General features: G+C 44.7%; 1 protein-coding gene across 3 annotated transcripts in view; it reads left to right on the forward strand.

Moving 5' to 3' along the window:
• LOC125467389 (cytosolic carboxypeptidase 4) overlaps positions 1 to 15,940 on the forward strand; it is a 250,089-nt gene that overhangs the window by 45,725 nt on the left and 188,424 nt on the right. For all 3 annotated transcript variants that reach the window (XR_007250625.2, XM_048563165.2, XM_048563166.2), the window contains 3 exons: positions 8,135 to 8,772; positions 11,809 to 11,886; positions 14,229 to 14,321. Coding sequence is in view for 2 of the 3 variants with exons in the window: in XM_048563165.2 (XP_048419122.2) it covers positions 8,135 to 8,772; positions 11,809 to 11,886; positions 14,229 to 14,321 (809 nt within the window). In the remaining variant the exon portion in view is untranslated. The remainder of the gene's footprint in view (positions 1 to 8,134; positions 8,773 to 11,808; positions 11,887 to 14,228; positions 14,322 to 15,940) is intronic.

Here is a 15,940-nt window from a genome sequence, read left to right on the forward strand (position 1 = left end):
GGGGAGGTTTCCCCTCACGGGAGAGTCTAAGACCAGAGGGCAGATGCTCAGAATAACAGGGCATCAATTTAAGACTACAACGAGGAGGAATTTTGCCTCTCAAGAGTTGTGAGTCTTTGGAAATCCTTGCCGCAGACAGTTTGGAGCAAAGTTGCTGTGTATATTTTAGGCTGAGATAACGAGATTCTTGATCAGCAGGGGAATCAAGGGTGATGGGGAAAGGGTGGGAAAGCCAACATGAGGTATATTGGATCGGCCTTGATCCTGTTGAAAGTTGGAGAAGTCTCAAGGGGCTGAATGGCCTACTGCTGTTCCTATTTTTGTTTAACCCCATCCAACAAAACATGAGGTGCCTTGCTGACTTTTCCATTACAATTCTGACTCCCCATGTGGGAAATGTCGCCATAGGCAGTGGAAACCTCATTAGCAAGAGATCAAAAGTTGCATTAGCTGCAAATGTAGCATAACAGTTGAAATTACAAGAATGCTTAACACCTGACAAGACTAGCCTTTCAGGTGTGGATTTTAGAATCCTACTGTAGTTGACATTTCTCGGAAGTGGAGGTTTTAGCATTGTCTCCTACCCCTTGCTGGTGTGTGGGCAGCTTTACATTCAAGTGGTGAAAAATGAGCTGCAGAGATCTGTTGCCAGGATGCTGTTTGGTTGCCCATTGGCATTCTATTTTTCTATAAATTGGAAATTATAATGTGGACGTTTGAGAGCCAGACACTTTTTTTTATATTAATGAATGATACAGGAATCTGTTTGAACAAAATGTCATTGAGTTTGAAATTAATTAATCCGAGGGGGAAACTGTGATGAGAATACTGTCAAAGTCATTTAAATAGTTCCGCTGATTAGTTGCACTGTTGCCTGAGAAAACATTTATTCTTAAATTAAATGTATGCTGTACTGGTTTATAATGATTCTAAACAGTAAAAGTGTGGGGTCTGTTAATCAAAATTAATTAGTTTAAATGAAATGGAGAAAGTTCAATAACATTTTACTGACAATTTCTTACACTAACAATTATATCATTGCTGCGACTTTTCTGTAAGAGAATACTTAAGAGTAACTATCTCTGGTTTGTTAGATACAATTATTTATCATTTCCTGTAAGTAAATGTTTAACTCTGCTGAAAAGACAGGTTGGGAGAAATTCTTTAATCATTGGTGGACTGCAGACTGCTTTATCATGCGTAAAGTTGCTGGTGGAAGCAATTGTATCCCAACAAATGCAAGAATGGATAAATATCTTGAAACAGAGGAAAATACTGGGCTGTGCTGTGAAACTGAAACTGTGGGGTTTGTGTTCAATCAATTTTAAACAAGAAGCTTTCAACATTCTGGAGCATTCAACATCCTGTGTTCGCACTCTGATAATTAAATTTCTCCTTTGGTGAGATAGACAAGATGGTTTTCTGGATCTGAACTCTGAATAGACAAGATATTGCAGAACTTGACAGTAAATCCCACTTTAATAGCATTTCTTATAGGCTGTGTTCATGGGCAAAAACACTGTTAGGTGTACTGTTGCGACCTGCCAGTGTAAAAGGTGAGAGTTGCATCTGACTGAATGTTGCAAAAACAACTGTGTCTGTTCATTGCCAACAGAAAACAAGTTACCAGACTATAATAATTTCTGACATTGTTTTAAACAAATTATAAGATTTGGGAAAACAGCAACAGCCTGAACACTTCCTTGCAAAGTGTTACTTCCATTGACGATGTGATAATGGGAACTGCAGATGCTGGAGAATCCAAGATAACAAAGTGTGGAGCTGGATGAACACAGCAGGCCAAGCAGCATCTCAGGAGCACAAAAGCTGATGTTTTGGGCCTAGGCCCTTCATCCTGAAACGTCAGCTTTTGTGCTCCTGAGATGCTGCTTGGCCTGCTGTGTTCATCTAGCTCCACACTTTTGTTATCTTCCATCGACAATAAAGTCTGGATTAATTAGTCTCTTCATTGATACCAGGAACTCCCATAACAAAAACATTTAAAGACTGATTATAATTGTTTCTGTGTTTATTTAGGTCTCACAATGTTACAATTCCAGCTAATGGTAATACTGGACAAATCAGATGTTGCAGTTATCACGAGGGCTAGTCATTGAAACACATTCACACAGGGCTGCAGATGTTCTATAACAACACAAATTCATTTCACAAAAGAAGACGAATGCAAATAAAGCTAGATGCATAAAGACAGTAGTTAGGACGATCTTAACATGCACATCAAAACAAATGTTCAATGTGTTTCCCAACACTATCCATTACAAAGAGAGAGATATTTCTCTTATTTCAGCTATTTTAATCTTCACTTACTCCAGGCTTTCCTCTTTCTTTTTCTTGTACTGTGGACACAATTCTGTGATTCTTTCCACGTCAGCTGGCATGACTATCCCCATCCTCAATGATGGAAGAGCCTAATATAACAGTGCAAAAGACAAGGCTGAAATAGTCACAGCAATCTTCAGCCAGAAGCGCTGAGTAAGTGATCCATCCTGGTCTCCTCCAGTTGTTCCTAGCATTACAGATGACAATCCTTAGCTAGTTGGACACACTCCAAGAAATAGTTGGAGATACTGGATACTGCAAAGGCTTTGGGCCCTGACAATACTCCAGCAATAGTACTTAAGACTTGAGCTCCAGTACCTTGTCGCTCCCCTAGCCAAGCTCATTCAGTGCAGTTACAACACTAGTATTTACCCAATAATGTAGAAAGTTGCCCAAGTACGGCCTGTAAATGAAAATCAGGACAAATCCAACCCAGCCAATTACCGCCCAATCAGTCTGCTCTTGATCATCGGTAAAGTGATGGATGGTGTCATAAACAGTGCTATCAAGCAGCACCTGCTCAGTGTTGCACAGTTTGGGTTCTGGCAGCTCCTGACCCCATTACAGCCTTGAGTCAAACATGGACAAAAGGACTGTATTCCAAAGTGAGGTGAGAGTGTCAGCCTTTGACATCAAGACAGCATTTAATAGAGTGTGGCGTCAAGTAGTCTGAGCAAAACTGGAATTAATGGGTATCAGAGGGTAAATTCTCCGCTGTTTGGAGTTATACCTGATACATAGGAAAATGATGGGGTTGTTGGAGGTCAGTCATTTCAGCTCCAGGACATCTCTGTAGGAGTTCCTGAGGGTAGTGTCTTCAGCCCAAATGTCTTCGGCTGCTGCATCAATGACCTTCCCTCCATCATAAGGTCAGAAGTGGGAATGTTTACTGATGATTGCACCATGTTCAGCGCCACTCATGATTCCTCAGATACTGAGGTGCAACAAGACCTGGACCATAAACAGGCTAAGGTTGACAAGTGGTAAGTGACATTCGCATCGGACAAATGCCAGGCAATGGCCGTCTCGAAGAAGAGGCAATCTAATTACTGCCTCTTGACATTTAATGGTGTTACCATCATTGAACGCCCCACGATCAACACCTTGAGGATTACTATTGACCAGAAATTCAAGTGGACTCACCACACAAAGACGTTGGCTACAAGAGCAGGTCAGAAGCTAGGAATACTGTGGCAAGTAGTAGACTCCTCAAAGCCTGTCTATCTATAAAGCACAATTCAGGAGTATTTTGAAGTACTCCCCAGTTGCCTGGTTGAGTGCAGTCCCAAAAACACTCTGAAGCTTATCACCATCAGGGTAAAGTAACCTGCTTGATTGGCACCACATGCATAAGTATCCATTCCCTCCACCACTGATGCTCAGTAGCAGCAGTGTGTACTATCTACAAGATATACTACAGAAATTCAACAAATATTCTTAGGTAGCACCTTCCAAACCCATGACCCTTTCCATCTACAAGGCCAAGATTCATGGGAACACCACCTGAACGTTCTGTTGCTGGATCAAAATCCTGGAATATGCTCCCTAATGGCATTGTGGGTCAACTTATAGAATGTGGATTGCAGCAGTTGAAGAAGGCAGCCCACCACCATGTTCTCAAAGGCAGCTAGGGGCTGGTAATAAATGCTAGCCAGCCAGTGATGCCCACATCTTTGAGTGAACAAATATTTAAAAAAAACTTCCACAATTGCAGTAGCCAAAATGTTCTCAGCCATTTGAAGATTCTTATCCAAACTCTCTTTGCTTGGACTTCACAAACTGGAAATTTTTTTTCATTCAGTCATAGGATGTGGTGTCATTGGCTGGGCCAGTATCTATTGACCATTTGTAATTGCTGTTGAGAATGTAGTTCTGAGTTGCCTTCTTGAACTGCTGCAATCCATTTTGTGCAGAACGACTTTGGCACTGTTAAGGAGGGACCTCCAGGATTTTGATTCAGTAACACTGAAGGAATGGTGATATGTTTCCAAATCAGGATGTCGAGTGGCTTGGAGAGGAACTTGCTGGTCATTGTGTCTGCTGTCCTTCTCCTTCCAGCTGGTGGTGCTCTTGGCTTTGGAAGGTGCTGCTGAAGGATCTTGGGTGAATTTCTGGATTGCGTATTGTCGATGGTACACACTACTGCTACTGAGCATCAGTAGTGGAGGGAGTAATGCTTGTGGATGGGGTGCCAATCAAGCGGGCTGCTTTGTGTTGGGTAGTGCCAAATCTCTTGAGTGTTTCTGTAGATGTGCTCATCCAGGTAAGTGGACAATATTTCATCACACTCCTGACTTGTATCTTGTAGATGATGGACAGGCTTTGGGCAGTATGGAGGTGAGTTACTCACTGCAAGATCTCTAGCCTCTGACCTGCTCTCATAACCACTGTATGTGTATGCCTAGTCCAGCTCACTTTTTGATCAATGGTAATCCTCAGGATGTTGATAGTGAGGTATTCAGTGATGATAATAAAGGGATGGTGGTTACAGTCTTCTTTGTTGGAGATTGTCATTGCCTGGCATTAATGTGGTATGAATGTCGCTTTGCTGAGGTAATTGGTTCCCCTGAATGGAACTGGAAAGAGTTGGCTACCTGACTGGGATAAACTATTCTACTTTCTGAGCTGAACCTTTGATTCTTCTGAACGAATGTTGAACCTTCTGCTCTGAAGTCAAGACTAAACTAATTGCCTTAAAATGCTCCGCTGTCTATTATAAAGTCAGAAGCATAAAAATTTCATCCGTTAACCACACAAAGGTTCTCCCAGGCACTTGACTGCAGTCCCATGACTTTTTGGAACTGATGCACTTAGGTTACTGTGGAATTATCTTTTCTGACCTGTGTAACAAAAAAAGCCTTCACAGAGCAGCAATCTGCTCTATTTTTAATAAATCCAAATTCCAGAATAGTATACACAAGCAGTTTAAGGTTTATCGCTCCGCCCACAACCTCCACAGCCAGCAACCCCAGAGGAGACAGCCACACTGAGCCCTGCCGCATCTTCACCATCCCCCCAGACCTCCCACTGACTGAGGACGAACGGTCAGTCCTTAGCAAGGGGCTCACCTTTGTCCCCCTACAACCACACATCAACGAATACCAGTCACGGTCGGACATAGAGCAGTTTTTCCGCCGTCTTCGCCTCCATGCCTACTTCTTCAGCCGGGAGCCTAACCCTCCCTCCACTGACCCCTTCACCCGCTTCCAACACAAGTCCTCCTCCTGGACACCACCCCCAGGCCTCCTACCCTCCCTCGACCTCTTCATCTCCAACTGCCGTCGAGACATTAACCGCCTCAACCTTTCCACCCCTCTCACCCACTCCAACCTCTCCCCCGCAGAACGGGCAGCCCTCCGCTCCCTCCGCTCCAACCCCAACCTCACCATCAAACCCGCAGACAAGGGTGGCGCAGTGGTAGTATGGCGCACTGACCTCTACATCGCCGAGGCCAGACGCCAACTCTCCGACACCACCTCCTACCGCCTCCTCGATCATGACCCCACACCCGAGCACCAAACCATCATCTCCAACACCATTCACGACCTCATCACCACAGGGGACCTCCCACCCACAGCCTCTAACCTCATTGTTCCCCAACCCCGCACGGCCCGTTTCTATCTCCTTCCCAAAGTCCACAAACCTGCCTGCCCTGGTCGACCCATCGTCTCAGCCTGCTCCTGCCCCACCAAACTCATCTCCACCTATCTGGACTCCATTTTCTCCCCTTTGGTCCAGGAACTCCCCACCGACGTCTGTGACACCACCCACGCCCTCCACCTCCTCCAGGACTTCCAATTCCCTGGCCCCCAACACCTCATATTCACCATGGACGTCCAGTCCCTGTACACCTGCATTCCGCATGGAGATGGCCTCAAGGCCCTCCGCTTCTTCCTGTCCCGCAGGGCCGACCAGTCCCCCTCCACCGACACTCTCATCCGCCTAGCTGAACTCGTCCTCACACTCAACAACTTCTCTTTTGACTCCTCCCACTTCCTACAGACTAAGGGGGTGGCCATGGGCACCCGCATGGGCCCCAGCTATGCCTGCCTCTTTGTAGGTTACGTGGAACAGTCCCTCTTCCGCACCTACACAGGCCCCAAACCCCACCTCTTCCTCCGGTACATTGATGACTGTATCGGCGCCGCCTCTTGCTCCCCAGAGGAGCTCGAACAGTTCATCCACTTCACCAACACCTTCCACCCCAACCTTCAGTTCACCTGGGCCATCTCCAGCACATCCCTCACCTTCCTAGACCTCTCAGTCTCCATCTCAGGCAACCAGCTTGTAACTGATGTCCATTTCAAGCCCACCGACTCCCACAGCTACCTAGAATACACCTCCTCCCACCCACCCTCCTGCAAAAATTCCATCCCCTATTCCCAATTCCTCCGCATCTGCTCCCACGATAAGACATTCCACTCCCGCACATCCAAGATGTCCAAGTTCTTCAAGGACCGCAACTTTTCCCCCACAGTGATCGAGAACGCCCTTGACCGCGTCTCCCGTATTTCCCGCAACACATCCATCACACCCTGCCCCCGCCACAACCGCCCCAAGAGGATCCCCCTCGTTCTCACACACCACCCTACCAACCTCCGGATACAACGCATTATCCTCCGACACTTCCGCCATTTACAATCCGACCCCACCACCCAAGACATTTTCCCATCCCCTCCCCTGTCAGCTTTCTGGAGAGACCACTCTCTCCGTGACTCCCTTGTTCGCTCCACACTGCCCTCCAACCCCACCACACCCGGCACCTTCCCCTGCAACCGCAGGAAATGCTACACTTGTCCCCACACCTCCTCCCTCACCCCCATCCCAGGCCCCAAGATGACATTCCACATTAAGCAGAGGTTCACCTGCACATCTGCCAATGTGGTATACTGCATCCACTGTACCCGATGCGGCTTCCTCTACATTGGGGAAACCAAGCGGAGGCTTGGGGACCGCTTTGCAGAACACCTCCGCTCAGTTCGCAACAAACAACTGCACCTCCCAGTCGCAAACCATTTCCACTCCCCCTCCCATTCTCTAGATGACATGTCCATCATGGGCCTCCTGCAGTGCCACAATGATGCCACCCGAAGGTTGCAGGAACAGCAACTCATATTCCACTTGGGAACCCTGCAGCCATATGGTATCAATGTGGACTTCACCAGTTTCAAAATCTCCCCTTCCCCAACTGCATCCCTAAACCAGCCCAGTTCTTCCCCTCCCCCCACTGCACCACACAACCAGCCCAGCTCTTCCCCCCCACCCACTGCATCCCAAAACCAGTCCAACCCGTCTCTGCCTCCCTAACCGGTTCTTCCTCTCACCCATCCCTTCCTCCCACCCCAAGCCGCACCCCCAGCTACCTACTAACCTCATCCCACCTCCTTGACCTGTCCGTCTTCCCTGGACTGACCTATCCCCTCCCTACCTCCCCACCTACACTCTCTCCACCTATCTTCTTTACTCTCCATCTTCGGTCCGCCTCCCCCTCTCTCCCTATTTATTCCAGTTCCCTCCCCCCATCCCCCTCTCTGATGAAGGGTCTAGGCCCGAAACATCAGCTTTTGTGCTCCTGAGATGCTGCTTGGCCTGCTGTGTTCATCCAGTCTCACATTTTATTATCTAAGGTTTAATGTTATGCTGGCGTTATTTCATTAGGAAGACTGTGAATGTGTAGATGGATTACAGCGACCATTTTTGCTTTGGAAACAAACACTATTTAAAAATAAATTTCTCCTTGTTCTAACAGATACATATTGCACATCATTGAATCCCTTCATTTTGTTTCCCTCAGAATTTGGACACAACATCAGAGGAACAAAATAGAGATGGGGTTAATGTATCAGGTTCAGCATTCTTCGCAACTTCCCCCTCTCAGAGACACAAGAATCCTAAACAGTGGCAAAAAGGTATTATTGCAGAAGCCTTACCAGCCCTGCACAGCTCCATTGGGTACAGAAGAACTCATCAGATATCTTCAGGTTCATCTGACAGTAGGGAAGAAAGTGATTCCAAGTGGTTGACAGAGCATTCTCTCATCCAGGATTCAAGCAGAATTCCCGTAGGACCAAGTGGTGGATGTACTTTGAATCCTTCAAAACATAAAATTGAGAAGATGCATCAGTGTATGCAGAGGCCCAGTGTGAATTCATCAAAAACTTGCATTCAAAATGTGATTGGTGAAGACAGATCTCACCTCTTCAGCCAGAGCCGGTCTATTGACAGCAAGCAAAATGGTCAGGACACTGGCTGTAAGCTTTTGGAAATGCGTAGGGAAATAGTTCCATTCCACGATCCATATGTTTACACCACTATGGCAGAGAAAACAAAATCAGCCTCCGATTACAAAACTCTGGCATTTCCTGATTATTGGGGTCACATCTCTCCGCTCTATCAGGAGCCACTGACCGGCCAGTGGTCCGGACATCAGAGGTAAAGCATTAAAATATTCATATTGGTATGTTTGTTTGGTTCTTTCAATGTTTGTTGATATCATCCAATCTACATTTGCGTCAGAGCAACAAATTCACACTGTCCATGAGGAATGACAAATGGCCTCCTCTTTTTTTCTCAGTCTTGTGTTTGGTCGGCTTGCTCAGCTGCTTTGTTGACGTTTCATTACCCTGCGGATAACATCATCAGTGCAGCCTCCGATGAAGCGCTGTTGTATTTTCCCACCTGGTATTTAAACTCTGGTGGCTGCACCGATGATGTTACCCAGCAGGGTAATGAAACATCTGCAGAACAATGAACCAGTTCGGCGAGCTAACCAACCGCAACATCCACAAATTGAGCTACAAATATACTCTAAGCTTTAATTACTCTGTCTCTCCAGGCATATGGTGCAGCTGGTTTCCATCCCATTGCTTATTCCTCCAGGACATCACCCTCTGGGTTCGTTCTTGTAATATAGCTACTATTTACAGAGACAGGACATTAACCTGACTCCTAACTCCCAACGATAGGAGAACCAGAGAGACGTGATAAGCAGGGAAGCAGTCTTACACTGTCAGTCTCATCAGATGCAAATTCCTCACTGAATATCAACCCATCCTGTGTGAGGAGTTCCGGGATTTCGTGATGAAGGATTGGTGAGATATGTACAAGTCAGGATATTGTTTAGTTTGAAGTTCCAATGCTTCTGCTTGCCGGGTCATTCTGAGGGTTGATGTTGTGGGGTTTGGAAAGTTGCCAAAGAGGTCTTGGCAAGTGATTGCAGTCCATTCTGTACAAACAGCACATTGTAGCTAAGGTATACCAATGGTGGAAAGGGACTTGTTTGCCCTTTAAGATGAGAATGACCATGTTCATCAACTGTGGTGTTTTGGTAAGGTTCTGATAAATGCAAGTAGATGAGGTATTGATCAAGCTTTGTTCTGGATGGTGTAATGAGTATTGTCGCAGCTGTGCATGTCTGGCTAATGAACTGAATTGAATTGAATGATTTACCGTCATTTGTATTTTACAGTGGATAAGACAGTAAAACACAGTGAAAAGCTTCTACAACACTTACCACAACCTGGCACCATTTTGATTAGCTTAAGAATAAAAAGAATGACAGGATATTGCATCAAACTCTGCCATGTAGGTGGTAGAAGGGTGAGAAAGGTGATGGAAGAGACTATAGAATGCCCAGCCCCTGATCTTCTTGAATAATATTTGAGACTGGCCCGTTGAAGTTTGTGTTCAATCTGAATGGTCATCGGTAATGATAATCTCTTAGAATGAGAATGTGGTGATGCTCTGTCTTGTTTTAGAAAGTCATTGCACGGCACTTGTATAACTAACTAGGTAAAGGTGCCATGACCCCCAGATGTAGGGCTGCTCTGTCACTGGCGAGAGAGATGACTGTTGGTGAGTTTAACTAGAGGGTCACCACAGCTCAGACAGTGCAGGGATTTAACATGTGCTGTTGGCATCACTCTGCATTGCCATCCAGCCACTGAACTAACCGACCCATGCAGCTAAGTACTGAGCTATAGCTGAGACAATGGTTGTATGTATGGAGAGGAACCATGATCTCTGGAACAAACCCCTTATTAAAAGCAACAAATCTTTTAGTACCATAACAGGTTCCTTATGTCTTATTACTTTGAATGGAAATGTCTACTTCAATATGTATAGAGTTCTGGAGCACAGCATAAAAATTGTGCAGTCAGCTGAGGGATGTATATCACCTCTGGGATATTTGTACACGAGCATCATATTGTACAGCCCATAAGGGCAGTATTTGCATCTCTTGTAAGTACTCAGAATTCTGTCAATGAGCTGTTTGACCATGATCACTTGCTCATGAGGGAGCTGTATTCAGGAGGAAGTTATTTAGCCAGCTTTGCCAAATCAAGACAAACATTAATGCGGGAATTCAACAAAGAAATTCCTCATGAGGTTTCTGACAGGCAGCCAGCAAGTAGAATAACGTAAAAGTTGCAAGGGCAGGACAGAAGTTGGCAGAAATAATAGTCTCCTCATTTCACCACATGTCCCATCGAAACCACAACTCTCATCACTTCCCCACTGGGTGTATAGTGATCAGGGCCAAAATAGTATTGTAGGCATGAACACAACATTCTGCAAGGTCATCCTATTAGTTAGGTTAATGTAATTCCATAGTTACCTGAAACCTTGGTGACCCTCCTAGAAACTGGGCTTTTAGCCATCTAACAAATTGCAGAGGTCATGATAAAGTGCTGCAGAAAATTGCCCACATGGGATTGTGCCTGGATATTGGTCTCCTCATGTTTAATTAAATAGATGGGGCAGAACTGATGCTGTGCCAATTCAGTTAATGCACTATCAGTTTCCAGTTGCTAAACATGAATGGCTTAGATCATGAGCCTCTTGAATGTGTTCTTGAACTCTACTACTCAGTGTTCATTACACTTCCCATTTCATGTTGTCTGCAAATTTCACAGTTGTGCCCTGTATCCTAAATTTAAGCCATTAAATATGGTGAACTGATATAGTAAACAGAACTGGTCCCTAGGAACGATTGTTGAAAAATTCCCAATGTACCTCCCTCCAAAAATCAATGTCACAATTTTTTGTTTGCTATCACTTTGTCAATTTGGTATCTATGTTACCAAAGCCTCCTTTTCCCATGGGTGTCAATGTTGCTAACAAATCTAACATTTGATTCGTTGTCAAAAGTGTTTTGAAAGTCATACACACAGCATCAACTGCACTACCTTAGCCAGTGAACTCATTACAAAAGTCATTTCAGTTACTTTGTCCCTTAACAAACCCATGCTGACTCTTCTTTATTAGCCCATACTTTGACTGACTGCGTGCTCATTTTCTTCTGGGTCATCATTTGCAAAAGCTTTCCCACTGCCAGTGTTAAGCCAGCTGGCCTATAATTAAGAAGTAGATTCTGAAATCCAGGTCACATGACCAGAAGTTGTTAAAATGTTTTTCTTGGCTTATAATGAAGTGATTTTGAAACGTTGTACCTATTGATGGTTCCAGGGATAAGATTTTTGAAGATATTCAACGTTTAGTCAGTCCTGGAGATACTTTAAACAAGGTCGTTTTTGATGTTGAAAGGTGAGTCAATCCATTTTACACCTGATAGAGGATGATTCATTTGGGTCCCAGATTGCAAAGAAAACAGTTATCAAACTATTCTGCATCTGGGCAAATGTAAGTGTTTTACTGATGCAATGCACTGGATAAACAAAGCAAATAAACACACAGGACAGGATTGCCGCTACTGAAATCTCCTCTTTCCTAATGAGATCAGCCCCCAATTTATCAAGAGACAGGGTCCTCAACTGCATTTGACTGATCACTAATACTTTTGCTCCTGCCGCTTTCCAATACTCGCGCAGCATGACCAGGTGTCCCTTGTTCTCAATTTTCATCCCACCAGCCTCCACATTCAAAGGAACCTCAACCACCATTCCAACAGAATGCCATCACCAAATGCATCTTCCCCTCACTCCCTGTGTCGAACACTTTGTAGAGATTGTTCACTCTGGGACACCCTAGTCCATTCCTCAACCACCAACACCAAACTCCCTTCCCAGGGCACCTTCCCACATAACCGTAGAAGGTGTAGCACCTGCCCCTTCACCTCCTCCCTGCTCACCATCCAAGGGCCTAAACTGACATTCCAGCTGAAACAGTAATTCACCTGTACTTCCTCCAATCTTGCATATTGTATTTGTTGCACCCAATGTGGCCTACTCTACATTGGAGAAACTAAACACAGACTGGGTGACTGCTTTGCAGAACGCCTCTGGTTCATGCGCAAGCATGACCCCAATCTTCCTGTAGCCGGCCATTTTATCACAGCGCCTGTTCACGTACCCACTTGTCTGTCCTTGGCGTGCTGCAATGCTCCAGTGAATCACAGCTCAAACTGGAGGATCAACATCTCTTCTTCAAACTAGGCAGTTTACAATCTTGTGGGCTGAATATTCAGTTCAACCCTTTCAAATTGTGAACCCATTCCTTCCCTTTCTTTCAGCTTTACTTGTTACATTCTTTGCCACCATGTCCCTTCTCCACATCCACCTCCCCACCCCGGCTCCAGTGGGACTACATGTTCTTTCAAGCCTGGCAGTTAGACACACCATTGTTCTGCCATTCTCACATTCCTGTCACTTAATCTGAACTATCAACATCCCATCTCCTCCAGCACTCCATAAATGCTGCCCTTCCACACCATGTCAGCTCTGATGAAGAGCCATCTAGACTCGAAATGTTCACTTACTCTGTCTCCGTGGATGCTGCCTGACCCGCTGTGATCTCCAGCAATTTTTGTTTTCAGCATAAATTCCAGCATCTGCAGGAACTTGCTCCCCCATTTCTTTGTATTTGCACCATTAACTCATAAAGTAGGCAGTACATTTTTCTCCCTGCTTGTAAGCGATTTTCAGGTGGGGTTGCAAATGACAAACATCAGCTTCCACTTATCATTCCATTTTTGCTCACCTCTACGGAATTGGGATATCCTAGAAATGAATCCCACTAGCTCAGGGATTCTGAAAAGACTTGCCCTTAGAGGGACAATGCCATTAAATTGCCCTTAGATGCTCTATGATGCCACTTTCCAAACTCACAATCACTTCCATCTAGAATGACAAGAACAGCAGATACCTGGGAACACTCCTAGTTGTATGCTCCTTTCTGAATCACTCACTTTGGAAATATATCTTTGCTCCTTCCCTGCTATTGAGTCAAGGTCCTGGAATTCCATCCCTTAAATAATTGTGGATCTATCTACAGCACATAGACTGCAGCGGTTTAAGAGGCCATTCACCACCAACTTCACAAGGGCAACTAGGGACAGGCAGCGAGAGAATACAAAAAAAATTGACTACCTGGAAATTTGAAGGGGAGCTAAACAATCTCCTGTTTGTTCAATATGGTGCCTAGGAAACACGACTTTATTACGAACTGGAAACCTTGCCCATAATGACTAAAAATATGTGCTCTTGCTTGAATTGGGTATCACCTTAAATAGATAAGTAAGGACTATGTTGTGAATTTGAAACTTCTACTGCAAGATTTACTTGTCCCAAAGGAGCTGAAAACTTCTCGGGCTTTGAGGAGGAAAAAAAAATGTCCACCTGTGTCCGTGACAGATTGTCATTAAAGGGACTGCAAGTTATAGCATAAGTAACAAAGCAATAATTTACAAATAGCCAACACCTGGAAAACATTTTCAGCAAAATGTGTACCCTCATTGCATAAATACTTCTTTAAATACCATTCCATTGCATTGCTGTAATAATATTGTGACTATGAGGAGATAAAATTACTGCCTTGGGTCAGGCTATGAAAGTAGGCTGTTTGATTATAAATGCTTGGTGTGTCAGAAATTTTATTTTCGGTTCAAGTTTCATTGCCAGTAGCTACTCCTGTTTTTTCTCCCTCAACAGTCTTCCATTGGTTACATCGGAAGATGACAATTCCCTGAAGTTCTACTCAAATTTTGAGTCTGGCAATCTTCGCAAAGCGATCCAAATTTGCAAGTAAGTGTGAGGCAGAGCATGACACTAGGTGTGGTACAAAGTGAAGTCTGGTACCTACAGTGAAACTATTGATGTGTATAGTGCCATCCTTATTATTTAAGGTTGACAAATGTTAACCCAAGTCAGGTACAGAACCTGGGACATTCTGATTAAACAAAGCCAGAAATTTCTGGAAAAGCTGAACAGGTCTGGCAGCATCTGTGGAGAGAAATCATAGTTAATGCTTTGGATCTGGTGAGCCTTCCTTAGAACTCAGTTCTGAGTTCAATTTAGTTATCGCATCAGAACTGAGTTCTCAGGAAGGGTCATTGGACCCAAAACGTTAACTCTGATTTCTCTTCACAGATGCTGCCAGACCTGTTGAGCTTTTCAAGCAATTCCTAGTGTTTTTTTTTCTGTGCAGTTACTTCAGTTTTTATTTAGACTTTCTGAACAACTTGGCTTAGCAGCAATAACCTGCAAAATCTTTGGAGTATGCAGATTTGGCAGCATCGTTTGCTCACAGGGAAACAGTTTACAACTGCAATATGTTGACAGTGGCTCAGCCAGTAGCATTCTTGCTGCTGGTGCGAGATTTTGAGTTCATCTCCAGGATTTGATCACAAACATTGAGGCTGATGTTCTAGTGGAGCACTGCATTCTCAAAGACATTGTGTTTTGTTTTAGTGTTAAATGCCATTTGCCTGGTCTGGTGGATGCACAAGACCCTGTGGGATAGAGGAGTGGGATTTTTAGCCCTCAAATAACTGCACATAATTGGATAAAAGATTATCTAGCCATTATCACCTTGCAAATTAGCTGTGCTCTTTTCTACATTACAACAGTGACTGCCCTTCAAAAGCATGTTGTTGGTTAGAGAGTGCTCTGAGGTGTTTGATGGTCATGACAGGTGCTTTATAAATGCAAGTCTTTTGTCTGAATACAAATATTGTCTTAATGACTTTTATTAATGACTTGGACGAGGGGATTGAAGGATGGGTCAGCAAGTTTGCAGACGACACAAAGGTCGGAGGTGTCGTTGACAGTGTAGAGGGCTGTTGTCGGCTGCAGCGGGACATTGACAGGATGCAGAGATGGGCTGAGAGGTGGCAGATCGAGTTCAACCTGGATAAATGCAAGGTGGTGCATTTTGGAAGGTGGAATTTGAAAGCTGAGTACAGGATTAAGGATAGGATTCTTGGCAGTGTGGAGGAACAGAGGGATCTTGGTGTGCAGATACATAGATCCCTTAAAATGGCCACCCAAGTGGACAGGGTTGTTAAGAAAGCATATGGTGTTTTGGCTTTCATTAACAGGGGGATTGAGTTTAAGAGTCGTGAGATCTTGTTGCAGCTCTATAAAACTTTGGTTAGACCGCACTTGGAATACTGCGTCCAGTTCTGGGCGCCCTATTATAGGAAAGATGTGGATGCTTTGGAGAGGGTTCAGAGGAGGTTTACCAGGATGCTGCCTGGACTGGAGGGCTTATCTTATGAAGAGAGGTTGACTGAGCTCGGTCTCTTTTCATTGGAGAAAAGGAGGAGGAGAGGGGACCTAATTGAGGTATACAAGATAATGAGAGGCATAGATAGAGTTGATAGCCAGAGACTATTTCCCAGGGCAGAAATGGCTAGCACGAG

The sequence above is a fragment of the Stegostoma tigrinum genome, chromosome 33 (assembly GCF_030684315.1).
Source record: "Stegostoma tigrinum isolate sSteTig4 chromosome 33, sSteTig4.hap1, whole genome shotgun sequence".
NCBI lineage: Eukaryota > Metazoa > Chordata > Chondrichthyes > Orectolobiformes > Stegostomatidae > Stegostoma > Stegostoma tigrinum.